This window comes from Heptranchias perlo, chromosome 10, assembly GCF_035084215.1.
Source record: "Heptranchias perlo isolate sHepPer1 chromosome 10, sHepPer1.hap1, whole genome shotgun sequence".
NCBI classification, from domain to species: Eukaryota; Metazoa; Chordata; class Chondrichthyes; order Hexanchiformes; family Hexanchidae; genus Heptranchias; species Heptranchias perlo.
In genome coordinates, this window is record NC_090334.1 from 5,538,947 (window position 1) to 5,566,238 (window position 27,292).

The 27,292-nt window shown below is 49.7% G+C and overlaps 1 protein-coding gene across 1 annotated transcript in view; it reads left to right on the forward strand.

The window, feature by feature from the left end:
• Positions 1–27,292, forward strand: part of chp1 (calcineurin-like EF-hand protein 1) — a 44,666-nt gene that overhangs the window by 453 nt on the left and 16,921 nt on the right. Inside the window, exons 2-4 of the mRNA XM_067991163.1 lie at positions 298–370; positions 11,559–11,639; positions 16,683–16,810. Of these exons, the coding sequence (XP_067847264.1) occupies positions 298–370; positions 11,559–11,639; positions 16,683–16,810 (282 nt within the window). The remainder of the gene's footprint in view (positions 1–297; positions 371–11,558; positions 11,640–16,682; positions 16,811–27,292) is intronic.

Consider the following 27,292-nt stretch of genomic DNA (forward strand, 5'->3'; position numbering starts at 1 on the left):
TAGAGAGAGAGAGAGACAGAGAGAGAGAGAGACAGAGAGAGAGAGAGACAGAGAGAGAGAGAGAGAGACAGAGAGAGAGAGAGACAGAGAGAGACCCCACTGCCGTGCTGGTGTCGCTCTGGTTGACTGACACTGTTGATGGAGTGCTGTGTGTTGCTTTCTGTCCAGTGGGAGCTGGATTGAGGCTGATTTCATGCGGGGCAGTCAGCAGGTGCCCTGTCATCGAGGTGGAAGGACAGCATTCTAACCCGCTCATCCCCAGCTCCATCTGATTTCTCTTTGTTTTTCCTTCAACAGTCTCTCACAGCCAGATTACACGGCTGTACAGCAGATTCACCAGCCTCGATAAGGGGGAGAATGGCACCCTGAGGTAAGGAAATGCAGTCCCTTGGGAACACCTGATTCTTACGCTACGCTTTGCGTTACCAGTGGACACTGGCCCCCGAGTATTGCTGGGGCCATTGCAGTCACAGTGGAGTGGTGAGCAGGATTCCTGCACTGTCTTCTGTCAGAGTTTATTATTCATTCACTGGAAGGAGTGAAGTGGATTGGAATACTGGGAGGGGTGATCGAAAGCTGTCCAGCGTTGGAGAAGGGGAGCAACTTTTGTTTGTGTAGGGTTTCTCCCCTCTCTTGTTCGGAATATGAAAGGCCAAGGATCAAGTCAGATACTGTGGTTATTTTCTAACTTTAAAGAATTTAATTTGACATGTGGACACAGTTTTTCCCAGACAGAAAGTAGTAGCTTCTCATAGAACCTTTCTCTCGTGAAGTGCCACTCGAGGCCAAAGGATTGATCAAGTCCTGTCTTGGGGAGAGTCAGGTGGTTCCTCTTCTGTGCCATCTTGTTCTGACGTCACATCTGGTTCTCCTGAAAACCCTTTTCATCTGGGCTGTTTTATATGTTTTCCTTCAAATCTGCTGTTGAGCATCGTACCATATTTGGGTTCTCAATTCTCACACTACAGAATTTATCAGTTCCTCAGGCCTTGTTTCCTATTTCTGCAACTGTCAGCATTGTTTCTTCTCAGGCCTTGTCGCTTACCAAGGCCAGACTTGCTGACCCATCCTACCCACTGTCTCAGCAACACTGCACCCTGCCGGGATGTGGTGAACATAACCCCAGGATACTTTTCAGGACGTGTCAAGGGCCTAATTTCCCAGCGTTGTGGTTTTGGTCAAGTTGACCATTCTGTGTTCTTTCACCGAGTGATCCAGGGTTTCCGGTCCATTCTTTTAGGAAACATGTGTTGAAAGTTTACATTGAAAAGTCCAAAACCCTTCATTTGTATAAATTGATTCCAAAGATGTGACCTGGTGCAGGCGGAGCAGCAACACAGGACGGATCAGTGTGACCATACCTGCTCACTTTGTGACCTCGGTGGCCGTGCTCCAGGCAGGCAGTGCTGGGGGGTGGGCAGAGAGCACCATCCTTGACAGCCAGCTTCAGAGTATCAGGGGCAGAGCCGAGATTACCCGGGTGTTGCATGGTGCACGTTGCATGACAAGGGAGCAGCAACGCTGCAATCGAGTGGAAATGCTTTTTAAGAAGGTCATCGCCTGAACAGAACAGATAGCATATTACAGTCAGTGGCATGTCTTTGTCCAGTTTCAGGCAGCCAGAGACATCATTGAGAACTCACAGGTCAAGTAGTTTGGGTGTAGTATACTCGGTCCCGCTCTCCAGCTCAGAACAGCACCACCTGCTGTGCTGTGAGTTGTTTGTGAATTTGCTAACTTGTGCCAATTATGGACAGTTCAGCACTCTCGGATCTGGGTTAAGACTGGACAAGCTCTGCTTTGGGACCTTACAGCCAGCGGTTTCATCATTGTGTCAGTTAGGGTTGGATTGAGAGCAAGGACGAGAATAAAATGTTCCGGCATAGAGAGGGTCATTGGCCCATCGATGCATTGGTACTTGTCTCCACACAGCCACCGAGTCTAATCCCACTCTTCCGCCCTTTAATATTCCTGTTTTTCAAGAAACTATCTAATTCCCCTTTAAAATAATTTATGGACTCTTCTTCATTAGTTGCTTGTGACAGAATTCCACATTCAAACTGTCCTTTATGAAGATACGTTTTTCTCACCTCCCCTTTTAATTCATTTTGTGATGATCTTAAATTTGTGCCCCTCATTAGGTCTCAGTGACCAGTGAAAATCATCTCACTAGTTACCGTATCATTAATCTTGGTAATCTTGAAGACTCAGGTCACATTAACCTTCCCGGTTCCAGTAAAAAAAAAGTTCTAATTTCTCAAGTCTCTCCATGACTGTAACCCCTAATTTCTGGTAACAATCTAGTGAGTCAGGGTAAAGCCTGAGAAAACTATAGTTACAAGGAGATACTTGAGGCTTAGGAGAGAGATGGGTATGGAGCCTGGGCAATAACATTTTCAATAATCTTGAGAGGGGGAAAAGGAGGCCAGAGAGGTGGCAGTGATTGGAAAGGACGGAATGGCATTTAAGAGGATTTCATGACTATTAACTTTTCTCCTGCTATAACTTCACATATTACTGTAGCCTGATAAGAAATCCCAATCCACCATTAAATGGATAATTTAATGACTTGCAGTGCTTAAATTGACTTGTCCCCATTTATTGATTAAACCGGACATCTGACTAATGAGTTTGGGTATATGTCATCCTGAATTACATCGACTCTCATCGGAAGGCAAGGTTTTAATTTCAGATGAAACTATCCAATACTGCTCACTTAATTTCAGGAAACACTGCTTTTGAAGAGTTACATATTATTGAAAGCACAAAAAACAATTAAGATGTTTCGAGAACGGCAAGTCTTGTGTGAACCCGAGGTGGACGATTTCTTCCCTTGTGATATCCAAAGAAATACAACAGGTCACCCATTAACCTTCCCAGCTCCAGTGACAAAGTTCCAATTTCTCAAATCTCTCTTCATAACTGTAACTTCTCATTTCTAGTAACATTCTAGTGAGTCAGGAAAATGCGGGAGGTGAGAAACTCTAGTTATGAGGAGAGGCTCGAGATCCAGGGACGACTCCCACTGGAGCAGCGAAGGCTGAGAAGAGATTTAATTGAGGTATTAAAATTTATGAAGAGTTTGGAAAGACAATTTCCTGGGGTTGAGTCGATGATATTTGGGTCTTTAGTTTAAAATTTTCACAGCAAAGCGAGGGTTGAGAAATTTGTTTACACAGAATTGTTACAAAATGCTTTGCTACGGGGTGTAGTTACATCTTTTAAGGGAAAACAAGATAAATATTTGATGCAGAAAAAGATACAGGGCTGTGGGGAGAGAACTGGGCAGTGGGATTAGATTGGGATTGACACAGGGCTATGGGGAAAGAGCGGGGCAGTGGGATTAGTTTGGGATTGATACAGGGCTGTGGGGAGAGAGTGGGGCAGTGGGATTTGATTGGGATTGATACAGGGCTATGGGAAGACGGTGGGGCAGTGGGATTAGATTGGGATTGATACAGGGCTATGGGAAGACGGTGGGGCAGTGGGATTAGATTGGGATTGATACAGGGCTATGGGAAGATGGTGGGGCGGTGGGATTAGATTGGGATTGATACAGGGCTATGGGGAGAGAGTGGAGCAGTGGGATTAGATTGGGATTGATACAGGGCTGTGGGGAGAGAGCGTGCCAGTGGGATTAGATTGGGATTGATACAGGGCTGTGGGGAGAGAGCGGGGCAGTGGGATTAGATTGGGATTGATACAGGGCTATGGGGAGAGAGCGGGGCAGTGGGATTAGTTTGGGATTGATACAGGGCTATGGGGAGAGAGCAGGGCAGTGGGATTAGTTTGGGATTGATACAGGTCTGTGGGGAGAGAGCGGGGCAGTGGGATTAGTTTGGGATTGATACAGGGCTGTGGGGAGAGAGTGGGGCAGTGGGATTAGTTTGGGATTGATACAGGGCTGTGGGGAGAGAGTGGGGCAGTGGGATTAGTTTGGGATTGATACAGGGCTATGGGGAGAGAGCAGGGCAGTGGGATTAGTTTGGGATTGATACAGGGCTATGGGGAGAGCGGGGCAGTGGGATTAGATTTGGATTGATACAGGGCTATGGGGAGAGAGGCGGGCAGTGGGATTAGATTGGGATTGATACAGGGCAATGGGGAGAGAGTGGGGCAGTGGGATTAGATTTGGATTGATACAGGGCTATGGGAAGACGGTGGGGCAGTGGGATTAGATTGGGATTGATACAGGGCAATGGGGAGAGAGCGGGGCAGTGGGATTAGATTTGGATTGATACAGGGCTATGGGGAGAGAGCGGGGCAGTGCGATTAGATTTGGATTGATACAGGGCCATGGGAAGACGGTGGGGCAGTGGGATTAGATTGGGATTGATACAGGGCAATGGGGAGAGAGTGGGGCAGTGGGATTAGTTTGGGATTGATACAGGGCAATGGGGAGAGAGCAGGGCAGTGGGATTAGTTTGGGATTGATACAGGTCTGTGGGGAGAGAGCGGGGCAGTGGGATTAGTTTGGGATTGATACAGGGCTGTGGGGAGAGAGTGGGGCAGTGGGATTAGTTTGGGATTGATACAGGGCTATGGGGAGAGCGGGGCAGTGGGATTAGATTTGGATTGATACAGGGCTATGGGGAGAGAGGGGGGCAGTGGGATTAGATTGGGATTGATACAGGGCAATGGGGAGAGAGCAGGGCAGTGGGATTAGTTTGGGATTGATACAGGTCTGTGGGGAGAGAGCGGGGCAGTGGGATTAGTTTGGGATTGATCCAGGGCTGTGGGGAGAGAGTGGGGCAGTGGGATTAGTTTGGGATTGATACAGGGCTATGGGGAGAGCGGGGCAGTGGGATTAGATTTGGATTGATACAGGGCTATGGGGAGAGAGGGGGGCAGTGGGATTAGATTTGGATTGTTACAGGGCCATGGGAAGACGGTGGGGCAGTGGGATTAGATTGGGATTGATACAGGGCAATGGGGAGAGAGCGGGGCAGTGGGATGAGATTGGGATTGATACAGGGCTATGGGGAGAGAGTGGGGCAGTGGGATTAGGTTTGACGCTATGAGCTGAATGGCTGCCTTCTGTGCCCTATGGTTCCACAAATCTATGCTGCACATTTTCTGTTCCAACACTTCCTTTAAAATTGTACCATTTAGTTTATATTGCCTCTCCTCATTCTTCCTACCAAAATGTATCACTTCACACTTCTCTGCGTTAAATCTAATCTGCCATGTGCCTGCCCATTTCACCAGTCTGTCTCTGTCCTCCTGAAGTCTGTTACTATCCTCCACATTGTTTACTACATTTCCGAGTTTCGTGTCATCTGCAAACTTTGAAATTATAGCCTCTATACTCAAGTCCAGGTCATTAATATATATCAAAAAGAGCAGTGGCCCTAATACTGACCCCTGGGGAACACCACTATACTTCTATCCAGTCTGAAAAACAACCGTTCACCACTGCACCCTGCTTTCTGTCCCTTAGCCAATTTGGTATTCACGCTGCCATTGTCCCTTTAATCCCATGGGCTTTAATTTTGCTAACAAGTCTATTATGTGATACTTTATCAAAAGCCTTTTGAAAGTGCATATGCACAATATCAACCGCACTACCCTCATCAACCCTCTCTGTTACTTCATCAAAGAACTCAATCAATTTAGTCAAACACGATTTTCCTTTAACAAATTCCTGCTGACTTTCATTTATTAGCCCATACTTTTCCAATTTCCAATTAATTTTGTCCTGTATTATTGACTCAGTTTCCCCACTGCTGACGTTAGGCTGACTGGCCTACAATTACCGGGTTTATCGCTCTCCCCTTTTTTGAACAGGGGTGTAAAATTTGCAATCCTCCAGTCCTCTGGCACCACTCCCCATATCTAAGGAGGATTCGAAGATTGTGGCCGGAGCCTCTGCAATTTCCACCCTTACTTCCCTCAGTAACCTAGGATTCATTCCATCTGGACCGGGTGACATTTCTACTTTGAGTACTGCCAATCTTTGAAGTACCTCCTCTTTATCTATTTTTATCCTGTCCAATATCGCTACTACCTCCTCCTTTACTGCTACTACGGCAGCATCCTCTTCTGTAGTGAAGACTGATGCAAAGTACTCATTTAGTACCTCTGCCTCCACAAGAAGATCTCCTTTTTTTGCTACTAATTGGTCCCACCATTCCTTTTGACAACCAAAGCGATATTGATAGATTAGGTGAATGGGCAGAACTGTGACAAATGGAATTCAGTGTAGGCAAATGTGAGGTCATCCACTTTGGATCAAAAAAGGATAGAACAGGGTACTTTCTAAATGGTAAAAAGTTAAAAACAGTGGATGTCCAAAGGGACTTAGGGGTTCAGGTACATAGATCATTGAAGTGTCATGAACAGGTGCAGAAAATAATCAATAAGGCTAATGGAATGTTGGCCTTTATATCTAGAGGACTAGAGTACAAGGAGCAGAAGTTATGCTGCAGCTATACAAAACCCTGGTTAGACCGCACCTGGAGTGCTGTGAGCAGTTCTGGGCACCGCACCTTCGGAAGGACATATTGGCCTTGGAGGGAGTGCAAGGGTTAAGTTACAAGGAGAGATTACACAAATTGGAGTTGTATTCCATGGAGTTTCGAAGGTTAAGGGGTGATCTGATCGAAGTTTATAAGATATTAAGGGGAACAGATAGGGTGGATAGAGAGAAACTATTTCCGCTGGTTGGGGATTTTAGGAGTAGGGGGCACAGTCTAAAAATTAGAGCCAGACCTTTCAGGAGCGAGATTAGAAAACATTTCTACACACGAAGGGTGGTAGAAGTTTGGAACTCTCCTCTGCAAACGGCAATTGATACCAGCTCAATTGCTAAATTTAAACCTGAGATAGATAGCTTTTTGGCAACCAAAGGTATTAAGGGATATGGGCCAAAGGCAGGTATATGGAGTTAGATCACAGATCAACCATGATCTTATCAAATGGCGGAGCAGGTACGAGGAGCTGAATGGCCTACTCCTGTTCCTATGTTTCTACCCTTTCACTGTATATATGTTTCTACCCTTTCACTGTATATATGTTTCTACCCTTTCACTGTATATATGTTTCTACCCTTTCACTGTATATATGTTTCTACCCTTTCACTGTATATATGTTTCTAAAAGACTTGTGGGTTCCCTTTTATGTTAGCTGCTAATCTATTCTCATATTCTCTCTTTGCCCCTCTTATTCCCTTTTTTAGATTTCCTCTGTACTTTCTGTATCCAGCCTGGTTCTCTACTGTATTATGAACATTACATTCGTCATAAGCCTCTTTTCTGTTTCATTTTAATCTCTATATCTTTAGTCATCCAGGGAGCTCTAGCTTTGGATGCCCTTCCTTTCCTCCTCATAGGGATGTGTCTACTCTGTACCTGAACCATCTCCTCCTTGAAGGCCTCCCATTGTTCAATTACTGTTTTGCCTATCAATTGTTGATTCCAATCCACCTGGGCAAGATCCCTTTTTAACTCACTGAAATTAGTCCCCCTCCAGTTAAGTATTTTTACGCTAGATTGTTCCTTGTCCTTTTCCATAACTATTCTAAACCTGATTATATTATGATCACTGTTCCCTAAATGCTCCCCACTGAAACTTGCTCCAGCTGCCCCAGAACTAGATCCAGCACTGCTTCCTTCCTCGTTGGGCTGGGAACCCACTGATCAAGAAAGTTCACCTGTACACATTTCAGGAATTCATCCCCTTCTCTGCCCTTTACACTGTTATTTTCCATGTCTATATTGGGATAATTGAAGTCCCCCATTATCACTACTCGATAGTTCTTGCATCTTCCTGTAATTTGCCCGTAAATTTGCTCAGCTTTCTCCTGCCCACTATCTAATGCCCTGTAGTATACACCCAGTAGCGTAATAGCTCCTCTATTCCTTAATTCTAACCAATTAGATACAGGCTATGCTGTGGTAACTCACACAAGCGATCATTCTTCATGTGAGAGACTCGACCGTATTGTCAGGCTATTCAACCACAGTAGGCATCACAATGAAGTCCAGTCCTGACACTCATTACATGTGCAATGGGGTCACTAGATACAGTTAGAGCCCATGTGAAATGAGGCCACTAAATGGAGTTCGAGCCCAGGCTGGTTTCCCCCTCTAGCTCTGTGAGCTGAGGCCGATTATTGCACTTTTATTCTCCCCCGGGGTGAAAACGTAACAGATCAAGTTTGGAACCACAGTGGTTTGAGCTGTCAGTACCTGGAAGGGGTGTGTCGTTAAGTCTTAACTCCGATAAGTCACGTCCCGTTCTCCACCCGTTTCATATCATGGTGAAATTTCCTTTCTACAAAGGGGATCTGTGAAAGGCAGGCTGACATGGGGCAGAGAAGTTTTATTTTAGTAACTTGCTAATGCCCTATGATACCACCGTGTGTCTTGAAAGCTGTAAGAAGGAGGAAGGTGGTAACTCACATGTAAGTATGATGACTCTGCTCAGTAACATTTAACAGCCTGTTGATTCATGATTTGCCTCAGGCACATTCTGAGCATGGTTTTCAAAGTTAAATTACTTCCTGTAGGACAGCAGCTCTGATTACAAGTTAAAAGCATTGATTGTACTTACAGGTTTCACCCAGCTTAAACTAGTTCCAACCAAGTCACCTCCACAGTGAGGCCAGGGTCAGGCAGCTTCCTTCAAGATGAAGAGAGCACTCGGTTCACTTTATAATGGGTCGTGTTTGAAAAGTTCATGTCACTGTCAAGATTCTAGTGAAAACCAATAACCAGCCTCGTTAGCTTTGTGCATCCCTCCTCCCTTTGCCCCACCATTGGTGGCTGTGCCTTTAGCCGTCTAAGAAAAGAAAGAACTTGCATTTATATAGCGCCTTTCATGGTCTCAGGTCGCCCCAAAGTGCTTCACAGCCAATGAAGTACTTTTGAAGTGTAGTCATTGTTGTAATGTAGGAAACACAGCAGCCAATTTGCGCACAGCTAAGCATCAAACATCAATGAGATAATGACCAGATAATCTGTTATAGTGATGTTGATTGAGGGATAAATATTGGCCAGGACACTAGGGAGAACTCCCCTGCTCTTCTTCCAATAGCCCAATGGGACCTTTCACTTCTACCTGAGAGAGCAGACATCTCATCTGAGAGTCAGCAGCTCCGATAGCACGGCACTCCTTCATTACTGCACTGGGAGTGGCAGCCTAGATTACGTGCTCAAGTTTCTAGAGTAGGATTTGAACCTAGGACCTTCTGACTGAGTTGTGAGAGTGCCACCAACTGAGCCATGGCTTAAACGCTCTAGCCTAGGCCCCACGCTCTGGAATTCCTTTCACCTCTTCACCTCCCTGCTTAAAACCCACTTCTTTGACCAAGCTCATCATCGCCCCTCAATATCTTCATTGTCTCATTATTGATTTTTGTTTGATTATGCTTCTACTAAGCGCCTTGGGACATTTTTCTATGTTAAAGGCGCCTTATAAATGCAAGTTGTTTTGTGAGTGTCCTTTTTAAACTTGCAGCTTCTGATGACACTGTACGGTCAGGAGAGATCAGCTCCCTTTCACCATTGGCCGTATTGATGCTCATTTAGCAAATTTCCTTCAATCACCGGGAGAAATTAATCATAGAATCAGACAGCGCAGAAGGATGCCATTCAGCCCATTGTGCCCGTGCCAGCTCTTTGGAACCCAATGGGGTGCGTTGCTCGAAGGATCTACAGGCTTCTGGTTAGCACCGTGTGTTAACGCACTCGTGAAGTTGTCCTTTCACCCCTGGGTTCCAGTGCAGCCCTGGCTGGAGTAGCATTCCATTCCAGTAGGGGCTTCGCTCCTAAGCGGGGGGGGGGGGGGGGGGCGGGGAGGGGGTAGATGCCTCTTGTGAGCTTTAAACTGCGCCTGGCAATTCTTGACACGAAGTGCCTGTTGCTGCTGTTGGCTCTCTTCCCACCCACCCCCACTCCCAAACCAACCACCATACTGCGTGCACAGAATTCACCCCAAAAATAGGAATCCATACCAAACTTTTAATCTTTGAGATGTGGGTTTGGTCATTTTCTTTGTTGAAACCCACCCTTTCTCCTGCCTATTTCTGTAACTGTCGGTGCCCCAACCCGAAGAACGATCCTTGAGGGTGACAGGAAACTTGCACTAAGTCAGGACTGGAACCCAGGGGTGAAAGGACAATTTCACGACCGTGTAAACACACTGTGCTAATCAGGAGCCTGCCGACCCTTTGAGCAACACAAAGCCATTTGGGTTTTCTTTTGCCTTTCAAGAAGTTTCCAAAGATAACGAACATTCTTTTCTCCCAGTGATTTAATAAAATGAGCGTCAACAGCACTCTAAGTGGCCGAGTGCCTTTGTGTGATTAAAGGGGTTGTGTTTTCCGCTGTTGTGTGCACCAGTGATTTTTGTTGTCGTATTAATTCCTGACTGAGATCCCAGTCCTGAGCTGGTAGCACTGTTCTGGACCGGTGGGAGTTGTTAAACTATGGCCGAGAGATCTCGGGGCAGTTTCTGTTGGGATTTGGTGTGAGGAAGGAGCAGGATGCTCCCAGTGTACTCTGGGCCCCCTCTTGATGCGTAACCTGCAGCTTCTTCAGTTGTCTGAGATTGGAAAGAATGTTCTCTGCTCATGGCTTCAATCGCTTGGATTAACATTTAAAATAGTTGATTTATTGTAAGATATTAACTTTGTGTGGAATGTTTTTAAACAACTCACCTTTCCTGACTCTTGCTTTCTCCTGTCCTGATCTGAAAGGTCTGACTGCGGGGTGTCGATGCACATTTGTCCTCTGGTGCTTGTCCAAGGGGCTGTTCCTCGTGTGAGTGTTGGCAGCTTGGCTGACGATAGACTGATCCTGTTCTCATCCGAGACGCACACTCTTTCTCTTTACCCCCCCCCTGCTGCCCATGGGCCTGGGGTCACTGAGTGACAGTGAGAGTCCCATGGCTGGCTTATCCCGTCCTTAGACTGCAAGTGGTATAGTGCCAGCACAGACTGGGCTGTGAATCAGGGACCTGGGTGAGAAAGTGTGAATCCAGAGTTCAGGTATAAACACTGCCCAGGGTGTGGAGTAAATGGACTGGCCCACCCCAGGCGACAGTTGGTGCGGGTGGTACTAGTTTCAACAGAGTGATGGTCAGTTTTTGGCAAGCAAGGCTATCAAAGAGCATAAGATGACATAGGGTGTCAAGTCTGCGAGCTTTTGGTCTAGCGCAATAGATGGACATGGTCTGTCTGGTTCTGTAATGTCCTATCTCAAGATGTTAGGACATACAGGGTTGGTTACGTATGTCCAGTGATGCATCACAGGTCTCCAAGAGTTTGTTTGATTGCCTTCGGGAGTTGGGGAAGAATTTTCCAGTTTTCCCTGATATTGGCCACAGGTTTCCTTCCCTCCCCTGGAGTTAGCATTTCTTGTGGTTGGGGAGTGGGGGATGCACTGTCGAATGGACAGAGTGAGCAGTGATGGGCCTGCCATCTTTTCTCACCTTTCTTGGATGTTCTTGTCTGTGGCTCAGTTCCCACATCAGGATGGCCATTTCGCCACTCGGCCATCATTGGAGGAGCCATTCTGTTGCACAGTTAAACCTTCTGCCTGTTTCTGTCCTCATAGCCGTGAAGACTTCCAGCGAATCCCGGAGCTGGCCATTAACCCTCTGGGAGACAGGATTATCAACGCTTTCTTCCCAGAAAGGTAAGCAGTGAGCTAGTGTGTCCTTCAGTGATTTAATGCTGGGGTTTCTTTCATGTTCGGTGTTACCCCACACTTCTATCCTCAAACAAAGTCAGGCTTTGTTTCTGACAATCCCTCTGGTTTCAACCCAACCCCAGCCCAGTTATTGCACCCTTCCTGAACTGTTGGGTGACTGGCCTGCAGTGGGTTGGAGGAATTGGAACATTGTCTCCTGTGAGGAGAAAGCCTCTTTCCTTTCTAATAAGAGGCGGGATAGGTAACGGAGGCTGTTCAAACCCATCTAGCTCATCCTTCCCTGGACACAGACAGCCCCGCATCACTCCAGAGTTTCTAACTCCACTCCCCAATCCCAATCCCAATCCCAATGAAGGGATTGATCCCATTCTGTAAAGAATTCCTTCCTGGCACTAGTCCTGAATTTACCTTATACCAGTCTGTCCCCCTTAAAAAAAAATGTCTTTAATTCATTCTCGGGATGTGAGTGTTGCTGGCAATGCCAGCATTTATTGGCCATCCCTAGTTGCTCTGAGAAGATGGTGGGCTACCTTCTTAATCTGAAATTCATTGTCGTGGTTTGACACACTGAGTGTCTTACTAGGCCACTTCAGAGGGCAGTTAAGAGTCAACCACATTGGTGTGGGACTGGAGTAACGTATTGGCCCAGACTGGGTGAGGACGGCAGGTTTCCTTCCCAGAAGGATATTACTGAACCAGTTGGGTTTTTAACGACAATCCGAGAGCTTCACAGTCACTTTTACTGATTTCCAGATTTATTTCCAGACTTTATTTCCAGATTTTTTTTTTCAACTGAATTCAAATTCTCAAACTGCCATATTGGGATTTGAACTTACACTCTCTGGATTACTAGTTCAAGGCTCTAGATTACAAATCCAGTAATATAACCACACACTACTATACCAGCAGTGCAATGGTTATGTTACTGAACTATTAACCCACAGGTCTGCAGTTTAATCAGAAACTTTGCTCTGCATTAACATTTTCTACTCCACTTGGCCTCTTGTGTCCTTCTGCACTGGACCCTCTCATCCTGCACACTGTTATTTCCATTTATTGATCTCTTTTCCCCCCCCCCTTCCCTCTAATGAAGGGGGTGCAGTGTTTTCCTGGTTAACATTGGTGCGCTTTCCCTGAATAAAATATTTACTTTCCGTGCTGCCGACACTCTGGGTTCTGAGCCTCCTGAGCGGATCAGGTTTAATGTTTCACTCCACCTCGTCCAGCTGTCCGCATGTCATTTACTCCCTCGCATTCTCCTCAGAATACCTCACCTGTTGTTCTTGTCAATCCCATTGCCACCGTTTGGAGGTTGGGAGAGAAGAGAAGACGATGAAAGTGGCCTGACAGAGATTCTTTTAGTTGTTGGAATGTGCTTTTTCCTTTAAAGGTTGGCATTGTCTCCAGACTGTGTCTGTCCTGACGGGGCGGGCAGGCATTGCACCGAGTGTGGGTGCCTGTGGACCTGTACCCCTGAATCGTGGGGGGGGGGGGGGGAGCGAGAGAGTATTGCTTTTGTTGAAATGGCTACTGAACGTTTTGCCATCTCTCTGGTGGGGGAGTGACCCTTGCTGGGGTACAGGCTCCAGCTCCTCGTGTGATTGTCAGCAGGCTATTTATTTCTGAGAGGCATCACAACCAAGCCCAGCGCTGTTCTCAGCAGCAGTCAACGTGCACCTTCCATCAGGAGTCACTGGATAATGATCAGGAATCCCACCCCTCTCTAACCCAGGGACCCTCAGGCCCATTGCAGCACCTGTACCCAGATCAGGATCAGGAATTCCCCACCCCTCTCTAACCCAGGGACCCTCAGGCCCATTGCAGCGTCTGTACTCAGATCAGGATCAGGAATTCCCCACCCCTCTCTAACCCAGGGACCCTCAGGCCCATTGCAGCACCTGTACCCAGATCAGGATCAGGAATTCCCCACCCCTCTCTAACCCAGGGACCCTCAGGCCCATTGCAGCACCTGTACCCAGATCAGGATCAGGAATCCCACCCCTCTAACCCAGGGACCCTCAGGCCCATTGCAGCACCTGTACCCAGATCAGGATCAGGAATCCCACCCCTCTCTAACCCAGGGACCCTCAGGCCCATTGCAGCGTCTGTACCCAGATCAGGAATGTGGTTCGTGTTCTCTGACATGACTCGCTGCTTTTACTGTCGGAGCTATCGGGCATACTGTAAGATCTGTGCGAGAATATGTCCCCTACCACTTCTCCAAAACTCAGCTCTGTTTCTGATCATCCTGATGTGTGTCTGCTCTCACTGGCCATATACCAGCTGGTCTCCAGCCCCTACCGATTACAGTCATTCAGTTCATGCTCCGCTGCTACAAGCTGGCTTCACCTGGGCTTGTGGGGTACGGGTGCAGCTCAAAAGATCAGGAGAAACCCAGAAAAAACAGCTCTGGTTTGGGGGGGAGTGGGTTTTTGTTTTGGAACGATTGGTCCCTTTAACAGACTCGTGGCTTGGTTACTTCAGAATCTGTGCTCACTCTCTGCTTGGAGTGAGGGGCTTTGAACGGGTCACCCAGCACCTCCCCAGGGTGTGGTAACACTGAGTGCTCTTCACTGTCACTCTCCTTTTAACCTCCCCGCACTCCCCAACACACCAGGCAATATTTGCATAAATTAATGATGAGGCTCTGAATTAAACATGGAATCTGTTTTTACACCGTAGCAAAACCATTAAATTCCTCTGTGCGCAGCCATTAATTACAGAGCAAGGAATCACCTTTAACCGCCTCATTACCCCATGTCATGTTTGACTGCTGAGAGTAGATGTACTTTGGATGGAAATGTAGTCTGTGAACAGGATAACATGTCAAAGTTTAGAAAGGATCCACTAGCCAGAGCGAGCAGTTAACAGTATTCAGTCGCAGGAATCAGTGCAAAGGGGCATAGGTAGGAAATGGCTTGGAATTTTTAATTTATTCATTTATGTTACCAATTTTAACAGTCAGAAATTCATTAGTTGCTGTTTTTGGGATCTTACTGTGTTCACCTGCACTGATGTGAAGAACACTGGAGAGACGCTGCAGAGTGAGCAGGAGTTATCTTTCAAAAGTTAATCTTTAGTTTAACACTTCCAGCAGAAACTCTTGTGAAGTTTCTCGACTTGGGGGTAGTACAACAACAACGACTTACCTTAAAGGCACGATGTAAATGCAATAAAATGTCCCAAGGCGCTTCACAGGAGCGATTATCAAACGCAATTTGACACTGAGCCACATAAGGGGAGATATTAGGACAGGTGACCAAAAAGGTAGGTTTTAAGGAGCATCTTAAAGGAGGAGAGAGAGGCGGAGAGGTTCAGGGAGGGAATTCCAGAGCTTAGGGCCCAGGCAGCTGAAGGCACGGCCGTCAATGGTGGAGTGATTAAAATCGGGGATGTGCAAGCGGCCAGAATTGGAGGAGCGCAGAGATCTCGGAGGGTTGTAGGGCTGGAGGAGAGTACAGAGATAGATTGCACAAGAACATTTCGAACCATATTCAGTAAATCAACAAATTTTTTTTTAAAAACACAAGGATTTGCCAATTATAACATGGTAACTAAACAAAGTCCGGGCAGTTTGTAACCCACACTGAAACCTAAAAAAGATCATAAAAGCAACAAACTGAAAACCTGAAGCACAAAACAGAAAATGCTGGAAACACAACAGCAGGTTGGGCAGTGTCTGTGAACATAACAGACATGTTCACGTTTTAGATGTGGAACTTTCATTAAAACTGGAAGAGATTACAGATTTATATTTTTATAACTGGAGAATATTCATCATATTGCATTATTTCACCCTCCAGGTCCTGCCGATCAGCATTTACTAGTGACATCTAGTGACAATTAGCAACGACTGCATCAGGGCACTTTTAAAGAATATTAAGACAATACAGAATGCACCTCAGACAACTGTAACAGGGCGAGATATCTCATTAATTTAGCCTTGTTGCTGCTGGGAGCACAGAGAGATCTGAAGAAATTGTACCGGGGACTAACTGGGAGGTCACATTTTACATAATGCATGCTTAAGTATCCATGGTTTAACAACAAGTTGGTTTATATCGAGCCTTTAATGTAGAAAAGATCACAGACACTTTGCATAGGAGAGGGATTGAAAAAGAGGCCTTTGATATTGTGAAAGGGTTTGATAGGGTAGATGTAGAGAAAATGTTTCCACTTGTCGGGGAGACCAGAACTGGAGACCATAAATATAAGATAGTCACTAATGAATCCATTAGGGAATTCAGGAGAAACTTCTTTCCCCAGAGAGTAGTTAGAATTTGGAACTCGCTATCACAAGGAGTAGTTGAGGCGAATAGCAGAGATACATTTAAAGGGACGCTAGATAAGTACATGAGGGAGATGGGAGTATGTTGATGGGGTTAGATGAAGTAGGGTGGGAGGAGGCTCGTGTGGAGCATAAACACCTGTATAGACCGGTCGGGCCGAATGGCCTGTTTCTGTGCTGGAAGTTCTTTGTAATTCTATGTGAACAGCATTTAAATTCCCATTCCCTGTGCTTCTGCCCTAACCCCTGGGATGTGAGACGGTCCCCTCGCCTTTCAACCCACCATCCTGAACATTCAACAGATCATCTGCCAATTCAGCCACCTATCTGATCCCACCATCAAACACATTGTCTCTCTTTCAACCACCACCCCCCCCCCCAATCTCGGATTTCCGAAGGGACTGTTCCCTCTGTGGCACTCCAATCCACTCTCCCACCACCCCGCCACCCGCTCCCCTTCCCCCAGCAACTTCCCATGCAATCAGACGATGCAACACCTGCCCTTTCACTACCTCCCACACGTGGGCGGGGGTTCCCACGCGGGGCCGTGTGCTCTGCTCCAACACTCATCACGCGATTCTCTGCCGGGGTGGTGTTGCTGTCTTATACCAGTGGTTTCTCAGTGAGCTGGGGTATTGCTGAGCCTGCACTGTGACCAGTGACTGATGATCCTGTACAATTATTGCTGGGCTGGGCTTCCTGTCACTGAACCTTGGATTTTTCTCTCTAAATGTGCTCAGTGAAGACCAGGTCAATTTCCGAGGCTTTATGCGGACTCTCGCTCATTTCCGACCCATCGAGGATAACGACAAAAGCAATGACCCTCGTGTTCCTGAACCACTCAACAGCAGGAACAACAAGCTACTCTGTGAGTAACCAGCTTAGCTCCTTGCTGATTCTGTTCCGGGGCGGGCGGGCGGTGTGGTTACTGAGTTTGCGGGTTAGTTCGGGAATACTCAGCTGTCTGATAGCTCGGTCTGGAAGTGCATTGCCCAGTGTGGCTCGAATCTGTGCTGACCAGGAAGGGCTCAGCTTCAGTCCACTTTGCTCAGTGGGGTGGGGGAGTTCGATAACCTCAGCCTCTCGAGACCAGGGAGGGTGAAATCAGCCCGGGTACCGAGTGCCATCCAGTGAGAGGGGTTGGGAATGTGAGTATGTGTGGTTGCAGGTGAGCTGAGGCTCGGGCTGGGCAGGGAGGCCCTGCACACTAACCAGACTCGTGCAGTCACTTGAGTGACTGAAGGGCTGAACCTGTCCCCAGGCACAAGCTGCTGTTAATAGAAGAGGGGGTTGAGGCAGAATGTGGATTAGGGGTCGACAATTCAGCAGCCTTTTTTTTTAAAGGCACTTTTTAACACTTTGTGTCAGAATAAAATGTTAGTTTCTTGTCTTTCTGGTACAGAGCAACATTTTGGTGTGTAACCCAATGAAGAAAATCATGGAACAACCAGTTATTGTCTCATTAAAACTACTGCTCAGAATGTTGAATGTACACACAGACTGACTGAGCATTGCTCCCCCATTCACACCCCTCCCCTCACTGAGCATTGCTCCCCCATTCACACCCCCCCTCACTGAGCATTGCTCCCCCATTCACACCCTCCCTCACTGAGCATTGCTCCCCCATTCACACCCCCCCCCTCACTGAGCATTGCTCCCCCATTCACACCCCCCCCTCACTGAGCATTGCTCCCCCATTCACACCCCCCCCCCCTCACTGAGCATTGCTCCCCCATTCACACCCCCCCCCCTCACTGAGCATTGCTCCCCCATTCACACCCCCCCTCACTGAGCATTGCTCCCCCATTCACACCCCCCCCTCACTGAGCATTGCTCCCCCATTCACACCCCCCCCCCTCACTGAGCATTGCTCCCCTATTCACACCCCTCACTCTCTGAGCATTGCTCCCCCATTCACACCCCCCCTCACTGAGCATTGCTCCCCTATTCACACCCCCCCCCTCACTGAGCATTGCTCCCCCATTCACACCCCCCCCTCACTGAGCATTGCTCCCCCATTCACACCCCCCCCTCACTGAGCATTGCTCCCCCATTCACACCCCCACCTCACTGAGCATTGCTCCCCCATTCACACCCCTCACTGAGCATTGCTCCCCCATTCTCACCCCTCACTGAGCATTGCTCCCCCATTCACACCCCCCCCTCACTGAGCATTGCTCCCCCATTCACACCCCCCCCTCACTGAGCATTGCTCCCCCATTCACACCCCCCCCTCACTGAGCATTGCTCCCCCATTCACACCCCCCCCCTCACTGAGCATTGCTCCCCCATTCACACCCCCCCTCACTGAGCATTGCTCCCCCATTCACACCCCTCACTGAGCATTGCTCCCCCATTCTCACCCCTCACTGAGCATTGCTCCCCCATTCTCACCCCTCACTGAGCATTGCTCCCCCATTCACACCCCTCACTCTGAGCATTGCTCCCCCATTCACACCCCCCCCTCACTGAGCATTGCTCCCCCATTCACACCCCCCCCCTCACTGAGCATTGCTCCCCTATTCACACCCCCCCCCTCACTGAGCATTGCTCCCCCATTCACACACCCCCCCTCACTGAGCATTGCTCCCCCATTCACACCCCCCCCTCACTGAGCATTGCTCCCCCATTCACACCCCTCACTGAGCATTGCTCCCCCATTCACACCCCTCACTCTCTGAGCATTGCTCCCCCATTCACTCCCCTCACTGAGCATTGCTCCCCCATTCACTCCCCTCACTGAGCATTGCTCCCCCATTCACACCCCTCACTGAGCATTGCTCCCCCATTCACACCCCTCACTGAGCATTGCTCCCCCATTCACACCCCCCCCTCACTGAGCATTGCTCCCCCATTCACACCCCCCCCTCACTGAGCATTGCTCCCCCATTCACACCCCTCACTCTGAGCATTGCTCCCCCATTCACACCCCTCACTCTGAGCATTGCTCCCCCATTCACACCCCTCACTCTCTGAGCATTGCTCCCCCATTCACACCCCTCACTCTCTGAGCATTGCTCCCCCATTCTCACCCCTCACTCTGAGCATTGCTCCCCCATTCACACCCCCCCTCACTGAGCATTGCTCCCCCATTCACACCCCCCCCTCACTGAGCATTGCTCCCCCATTCACACCCCCCCTCACTGAGCATTGCTCCCCCATTCACACCCCTCACTGAGCATTGCTCCCCCATTCACACCCCTCACTCTGAGCATTGCTCCCCCATTCTCACCCCTCACTCTGAGCATTGCTCCCCCATTCTCACCCCTCACTGAGCATTGCTCCCCCATTCACACCCCCCCCCTCACTGAGCATTGCTCCCCCATTCACACCCCCCCCCTCACTGAGCATTGCTCCCCCATTCACACCCCCCCTCACTGAGCATTGCTCCCCCATTCACACCCCCCCCCTCACTGAGCATTGCTCCCCCATTCACACACCCCCCCTCACTGAGCATTGCTCCCCCATTCACACCCCCCCCCTCACTGAGCATTGCTCCCCCATTCACACCCCCCCCCCTCACTGAGCATTGCTCCCCTATTCACACCCCCCCCTCACTGAGCATTGCTCCCCTATTCACACCCCCCCCCTCACTGAGCATTGCTCCCCTATTCACACACCCCCCCTCACTGAGCATTGCTCCCCTATTCACACACCCCCCCTCACTGAGCATTGCTCCCCCATTCACACCCCTCACTGAGCATTGCTCCCCAATTCACCCCCCCCCTCACTGAGCATTGCTCCCCCATTCACCCCCCCCTCACTGAGCATTGCTCCCCCATTCACACCCCCCCCTCACTGAGCATTGCTCCCCCATTCACACCCCCCCCCTCACTGAGCATTGCTCCCCCATTCACACACCCCACCTCACTGAGCATTGCTCCCCCATTCACTCCCCTCACTGAGCATTGCTCCCCCATTCACTCCCCTCACTGAGCATTGCTCCCCCATTCACACCCCTCACTGAGCATTGCTCCCCCATTCACACCCCTCACTGAGCATTGCTCCCCCATTCACACCCCTCACTCTCTGAGCATTGCTCCCCCATTCACACCCCTCACTCTCTGAGCATTGCTCCCCCATTCACACCCCTCACTGAGCATTGCTCCCCCATTCACACCCCTCACTGAGCATTGCTCCCCCATTCACACCCCTCACTGAGCATTGCTCCCCCATTCACACCCCTCACTCTCTGAGCATTGCTCCCCCATTCACACCCCTCACTCTCTGAGCATTGCTCCCCCATTCACACCCCTCACTCTCTGAGCATTGCTCCCCCATTCACACCCCCCCTCACTGAGCATTGCTCCCCCATTCACACCCCCCCCTCACTGAGCATTGCTCCCCCATTCACACCCCCCCCTCACTGAGCATTGCTCCCCCATTCACACCCCCCCCTCACTGAGCATTGCTCCCCCATTCACACCCCCCCCTCACTGAGCATTGCTCCCCCATTCACACCCCCCCCTCACTGAGCATTGCTCCCCCATTCACACACACCCCTCACTGAGCATTGCTCCCCCATTCACACACCCCCCTCACTGAGCATTGCTCCCCCATTCTCACCCCTCACTGAGCATTGCTCCCCCATTCTCACCCCTCACTGAGCATTGCTCCCCCATTCTCACCCCTCACTGAGCATTGCTCCCCCATTCTCACCCCTCACTGAGCATTGCTCCCCCATTCTCACCCCTCACTGAGCATTGCTCCCCCATTCTCACCCCTCACTGAGCATTGCTCCCCCATTCTCACCCCTCACTGAGCATTGCTCCCCCATTCTCACCCCCCCTCACTGAGCATTGCTTCCCCATTCACACCCCCCCTCACTGAGCATTGCTTCCCCATTCACACCCCCCCTCACTGAGCATTGCTTCCCCATTCACACCCCCCCTCACTGAGCATTGCTTCCCCATTCACACCCCCCCTCACTGAGCATTGCTTCCCCATTCACACCCCCCCTCACTGAGCATTGCTTCCCCATTCACACCCCTCACTGAGCATTGCTCCCCCATTCTCACCCCTCACTGAGCATTGCTTCCCCATTCACACCCCCCCTCACTGAGCATTGCTTCCCCATTCACACCCCTCACTGAGCATTGCTCCCCCATTCACACCCCTCACTGAGCATTGCTCCCCCATTCACTCCCCTCACTCAATGAGCATTGCACCAGTTCATTGTGCATTTAGGATTTTGTTCCTTCCAGCACAGACTGAGAGAGGGTACGGATTGTACTCACCAGGATGCTGCCCAGTCTGAGGAAACACCCCCCCTCACTGAGCATTGCTTCCCCATTCACACCCCCCCCCTCACTGAGCATTGCTCCCCCATTCACACCCCCCCCCTCACTGAGCATTGCTCCCCCATTCACACCCCCCCCCTCACTGAGCATTGCTCCCCCATTCACACCCCCCCCCTCACTGAGCATTGCTCCCCCATTCACACCCCTCACTGAGCATTGCTCCCCCATTCACACCCTCCCTCACTGAGCATTGCTCCCCCATTCACCCCCCCCCTCACTGAGCATTGCTCCCCCATTCACCCCCCCCCTCACTGAGCATTGCTCCCCCATTCACCCCCCCCCTCACTGAGCATTGCTCCCCCATTCACACCCCCCCCCCTCACTGAGCATTGCTCCCCTATTCACACCCCCCCCTCACTGAGCATTGCTCCCCTATTCACACCCCCCCCCTCACTGAGCATTGCTCCCCTATTCACACACCCCCCCTCACTGAGCATTGCTCCCCTATTCACACACCCCCCCTCACTGAGCATTGCTCCCCCATTCACACCCCTCACTGAGCATTGCTCCCCAATTCACCCCCCCCCTCACTGAGCATTGCTCCCCCATTCACCCCCCCCTCACTGAGCATTGCTCCCCCATTCACACCCCCCCCTCACTGAGCATTGCTCCCCCATTCACACCCCCCCCCTCACTGAGCATTGCTCCCCCATTCACACACCCCACCTCACTGAGCATTGCTCCCCCATTCACTCCCCTCACTGAGCATTGCTCCCCCATTCACTCCCCTCACTGAGCATTGCTCCCCCATTCACACCCCTCACTGAGCATTGCTCCCCCATTCACACCCCTCACTGAGCATTGCTCCCCCATTCACACCCCTCACTCTCTGAGCATTGCTCCCCCATTCACACCCCTCACTCTCTGAGCATTGCTCCCCCATTCACACCCCTCACTGAGCATTGCTCCCCCATTCACACCCCTCACTGAGCATTGCTCCCCCATTCACACCCCTCACTGAGCATTGCTCCCCCATTCACACCCCTCACTCTCTGAGCATTGCTCCCCCATTCACACCCCTCACTCTCTGAGCATTGCTCCCCCATTCACACCCCTCACTCTCTGAGCATTGCTCCCCCATTCACACCCCCCCTCACTGAGCATTGCTCCCCCATTCACACCCCCCCCTCACTGAGCATTGCTCCCCCATTCACACCCCCCCCTCACTGAGCATTGCTCCCCCATTCACACCCCCCCCTCACTGAGCATTGCTCCCCCATTCACACCCCCCCCTCACTGAGCATTGCTCCCCCATTCACACCCCCCCCTCACTGAGCATTGCTCCCCCATTCACACACACCCCTCACTGAGCATTGCTCCCCCATTCACACACCCCCCTCACTGAGCATTGCTCCCCCATTCTCACCCCTCACTGAGCATTGCTCCCCCATTCTCACCCCTCACTGAGCATTGCTCCCCCATTCTCACCCCTCACTGAGCATTGCTCCCCCATTCTCACCCCTCACTGAGCATTGCTCCCCCATTCTCACCCCTCACTGAGCATTGCTCCCCCATTCTCACCCCTCACTGAGCATTGCTCCCCCATTCTCACCCCTCACTGAGCATTGCTCCCCCATTCTCACCCCCCCTCACTGAGCATTGCTTCCCCATTCACACCCCCCCTCACTGAGCATTGCTTCCCCATTCACACCCCCCCTCACTGAGCATTGCTTCCCCATTCACACCCCCCCTCACTGAGCATTGCTTCCCCATTCACACCCCCCCTCACTGAGCATTGCTTCCCCATTCACACCCCCCCTCACTGAGCATTGCTTCCCCATTCACACCCCTCACTGAGCATTGCTCCCCCATTCTCACCCCTCACTGAGCATTGCTTCCCCATTCACACCCCCCCTCACTGAGCATTGCTTCCCCATTCACACCCCTCACTGAGCATTGCTCCCCCATTCACACCCCTCACTGAGCATTGCTCCCCCATTCACTCCCCTCACTCAATGAGCATTGCACCAGTTCATTGTGCATTTAGGATTTTGTTCCTTCCAGCACAGACTGAGAGAGGGTACGGATTGTACTCACCAGGATGCTGCCCAGTCTGAGGAAACACAAAAGAAGACTTGGAAAATTGGGGCAGTTTTGGGTCGAACAGAGGAGATTAGTGGATGATTTGATATTGGATGCGAGTTTCGACATGATTAGAAAAGTGAAAGAATGGGACAGGATGGATAAAAACAGTCTGTTCAGGGTCTCGAACGAGGGGCCATAGATACAATAATGTGTGCGGTGAGCAGGGTGGGCGGCAGTACCATACCATAGTATGTGTGGTGGCGGGGGCGTCCAGGATCATACCATGTGTGGTGGCGGGGGTTGGGTCCAGGATCATAGCTGTGCAGACCCTTTTATATCGTAGTTGCCAATGTTATCATGAGTGTCCTTTTTGTGAGGCAGCTGTCTGTTAACAGTCATCCTTGCAGAGTTCTCCATTCTGTTATCTTGCTTCCTCGTCGGTAGGCACTGGCTAATTTTGTGCTCGGCTGCAGTTTGTACAAGATGGAACATTAGATTGCGTTTAGCCAGCTAGACAAGGTCAGAATGCAGTAGTCAGCTCTTCGCCTGGTGTATTTAGCCTGATGCTTTTCGCCATTATCTTACATCTCCTTCCTGTTGAGCCTTGGGTCCAACCTACAACTCAATTGACCTTTGGACTGCATGATATGGCACCATGTCAACCTCGCCATCTAGGCAGGTGCAAAGCTGCCAACCTTTAATATGCATGATAAACATGACAAGCACATATTGTAAGATTAATAAGACCTGGGAAAGAATTCTAGCCCAAGAAGGCTGTCCTACGTTGTACACAACCTCCCACCGCTCAGGATCACCTAACTTATTAATCTGATCAGCTGTGGCCGCATTCTGTTTGAGTTCAGTGAGGGAATCAAGGGATTGGGGATCGGGCGGGAAAGTGGAGTTGAGGCTGAAGATCAGCGATGATCTGATTGAATGGTGGTGCAGACTTGAGGGACCGAATGGCCGACCCCTGCTCCTATTTCTTGTGTATTTCTGACGTGGCAGTACGTATTGACTTGAGGCGCAAGGAGAGATATGGAATGGGGTGTCTGAACTTCATGACAGCTCCTTTTGCCTCCCTTTTGGATGACAGTTTCGACCCTGATCTCAATTACGTTATGTGTCTGGACTGGAATCAAGACTTTGTCAACATCCTTTGTCGGTTCTCCCGGCTTAAAACAGAAAGTTGGTGCCCTCACTGGGCAGGTCTTACTCCGGTATCGGTTACATATCGGCAGTTATCTGACGTCACACGATATCTTCCTTGGCCCCTGTAACCGTGTTTCGTTCTTCCCAGTTTCCAACAATGTACAATCCAGGAAATGCTCATCTAGTGTGACCTCATTGGGCCAGACATCGCGCTGAGTAACAGGACAGCACTCACCACAGCTCCTGCTCTGTGGCGTCGAATTGCTTGATAGCGCACATTTTTTTTTAAAAGTTCGAAATCAACCCAGCCTCTGAGCAGCGTGAGTTGACACGCATGGAACAGTCTGTGAGAATAGAAGACACGCCCACAAAATCTGTCAGGAGGAGAAGTCCCACCCTTTGATCATGCCAGGAGCAGCACCAGACGTACCTGACAATGAGGTGCCAACCTGGTGAAGCTACAACTCAGGACTACATGCATGCTAAACAGCGGAAACAACATGCTCGAGACAGAGCTCAGCGATTCCACAACCAACGATCAAAGCTCTGCAGTCCTGCCACATCCGGTCGTGAATGGTGGTGGACAATTAAACAACTAACGGGAGGAGGAGGCTCTGTAAACATCCCCATCCTCAATGATGGCGGAGTCCAGCACATGAGTGCAAAACACAAGGCTGAAGCATTTGCAACCATCTTCAGCCAGAAGTGCAGAGTGAATGATCCATCTCTGCCTCCTCCCAATATCCCCACCATCACAGAAGCCAGTCTTCAGCCAATTCGATTCACTCCACGTGATATCAAGAAACGGCTGAGTGCACTGGATACAGCAAAGGCTATTGGCCCCGACAACATCCCGGCTGTAGTGCTGAAGACTTGTGCTCCAGAACTAGCTGCGCCTCCATCCAAGCTGTTCCAGTACAGCTACAACACTGGCATCTACCCGACAATGTGGAAAATTGCCCGGGTATGTCCTGTCCACAAAAAGCAGGACAAATCCAATCCAGCCAATTACCGCCCCATCAGTCCACTCTCAATCATCAGCAAAGTGATGGAAGGTGTCGGCGACAGTGCTATCAAGCGGCACTTACTCACCAATAACCTGCTCACCGATGCTCAGTTTGGGTTCTGCCAGGACCACTCGGCTCCAGACCTCATTACAGCCTTGGTTCAAACATGGACAAAAGAGCTGAATTCCAGAGGTGAGGTCAGAGTGACTGCATCAAGGCAGCATTTGACCGAGTGTGGCACCAAGGAGCCCGAGTGAAATTGAAGTCAATGGGAATCGGGGGAAACTCTCCAGCGGCTGGAGTCATACCGAGCACAAAGGAAGATGGTAGTGGTTGTTGGAGGCCAATCATCTCAGCCCCAGGACATTGCTGCAGGAGTTCCTCAGGGCAGTGTCCTCGGCCCAACCATCTTCAGCTGCTTCATTAATGACCTTCCCTCCATCCTAAGATCAGAAATGGGGATGTTCGCTGATGATTGCACAGTGTTCAGTTCCATTCGCAACCCCTCAAATAATGAAGCAGTCCGAGCCCGCATGCAGCAAGACCTGGACAACATCCAGGCTTGGGCTGATAAGTGGCAAGTAACATTCGTGCCAGATAAGTGCCAGGCAATGACCATCTCCAACAAGAGAGTCTAACCACCTCCCCTTGACATTCAACGGCATTACCATCGCCGAATCCCCCACCATCAACATCCTGGGGGTCACCATTGACCAGAAACTTAACTGGACCAGCCATATAAATACTGTGGCGACAAGAGCAGGTCAGAGGCTGGGTATTCAGCGAGTGACTCACCTCCTGACTCCCCAAAGCCTTTCCACCATCTACAAGGCACAAGTCAGAAATGTGATGGAATACTCTCCACTTGCTTGGATGAGTGCAGCTCCAACAACACTCAAGAAGCTCGACACCATCCAGGACAAAGCAACCCGCTTGATTGGCACCCCATCCACCTCCCTAAACATTCACTCCCTTCACCACCAGCGCACTGTGGCTGCAGTGTGTACCATCCACAGGATGCACTGCAGCAACTTGCCAAGGCTTCTTCGACAGCACCTCCCAAACCCGTGACCTCTACCACCTAGAAGGACAAGAGCAGCAGGCACATGGGAACAACACCACCTGCACGTTCCCCTCCAAGTCACACACCATCCCGACTTGGAAATATATCGCCGTTCCTTCATCGTCGCTGGGTCAAAATCCTGGAACTCCCTTCCTAACAGCACTGTGGGAGAACCTTCACCACACGGACTGCAGCGGTTCAAGAAGGCGGCTCACCACCACCTTCTCGAGGGCAATTAATGCCGGCCTCGCCAGCGACACCCACATCCCATGAACGAATAAAAAAAAAGATTCAGGCTGCATTGCTCAAGCAGGCAAGGAGGCTTCATTCATTGAAAGTTAGTATTCTGGATGTCATTGTAAATAAAAATTTAATTTTTTTTTATAAAAAGCCAAAGAAATAATTGAATTGAATTAAATGGGAAAATGTTTTCTAAAAATTTAATTTTTTAACTAAATTTTTTTTTAAATGATCAAGAACTATTAAAATAAGGAGTAATATGAGAATCCACACTTTTTAAATTTAATTTTTTGTTGTTTGACAGTCATTAAGACTAACTGCGCTTTTAAAACTTAGTTTGGACCTGGTAATTTTGAGCGTACCTGTTGGTGGTGTAATTAATTAATTTCTAGCTGGGCAGATGAGCAAGTTTACGATTTTTCAATGATTTCCCTGATTGCAGCGTGTGATGGCCCTTTAATTCGAAGCTGTCATATCTCCGGCGAACCAATAGGAGCAAGTTCACGATTTCAGCGTTTTATTTCGCACGTGGGAACTTGCTCCTTCAATTCGCCAGTAAAAAC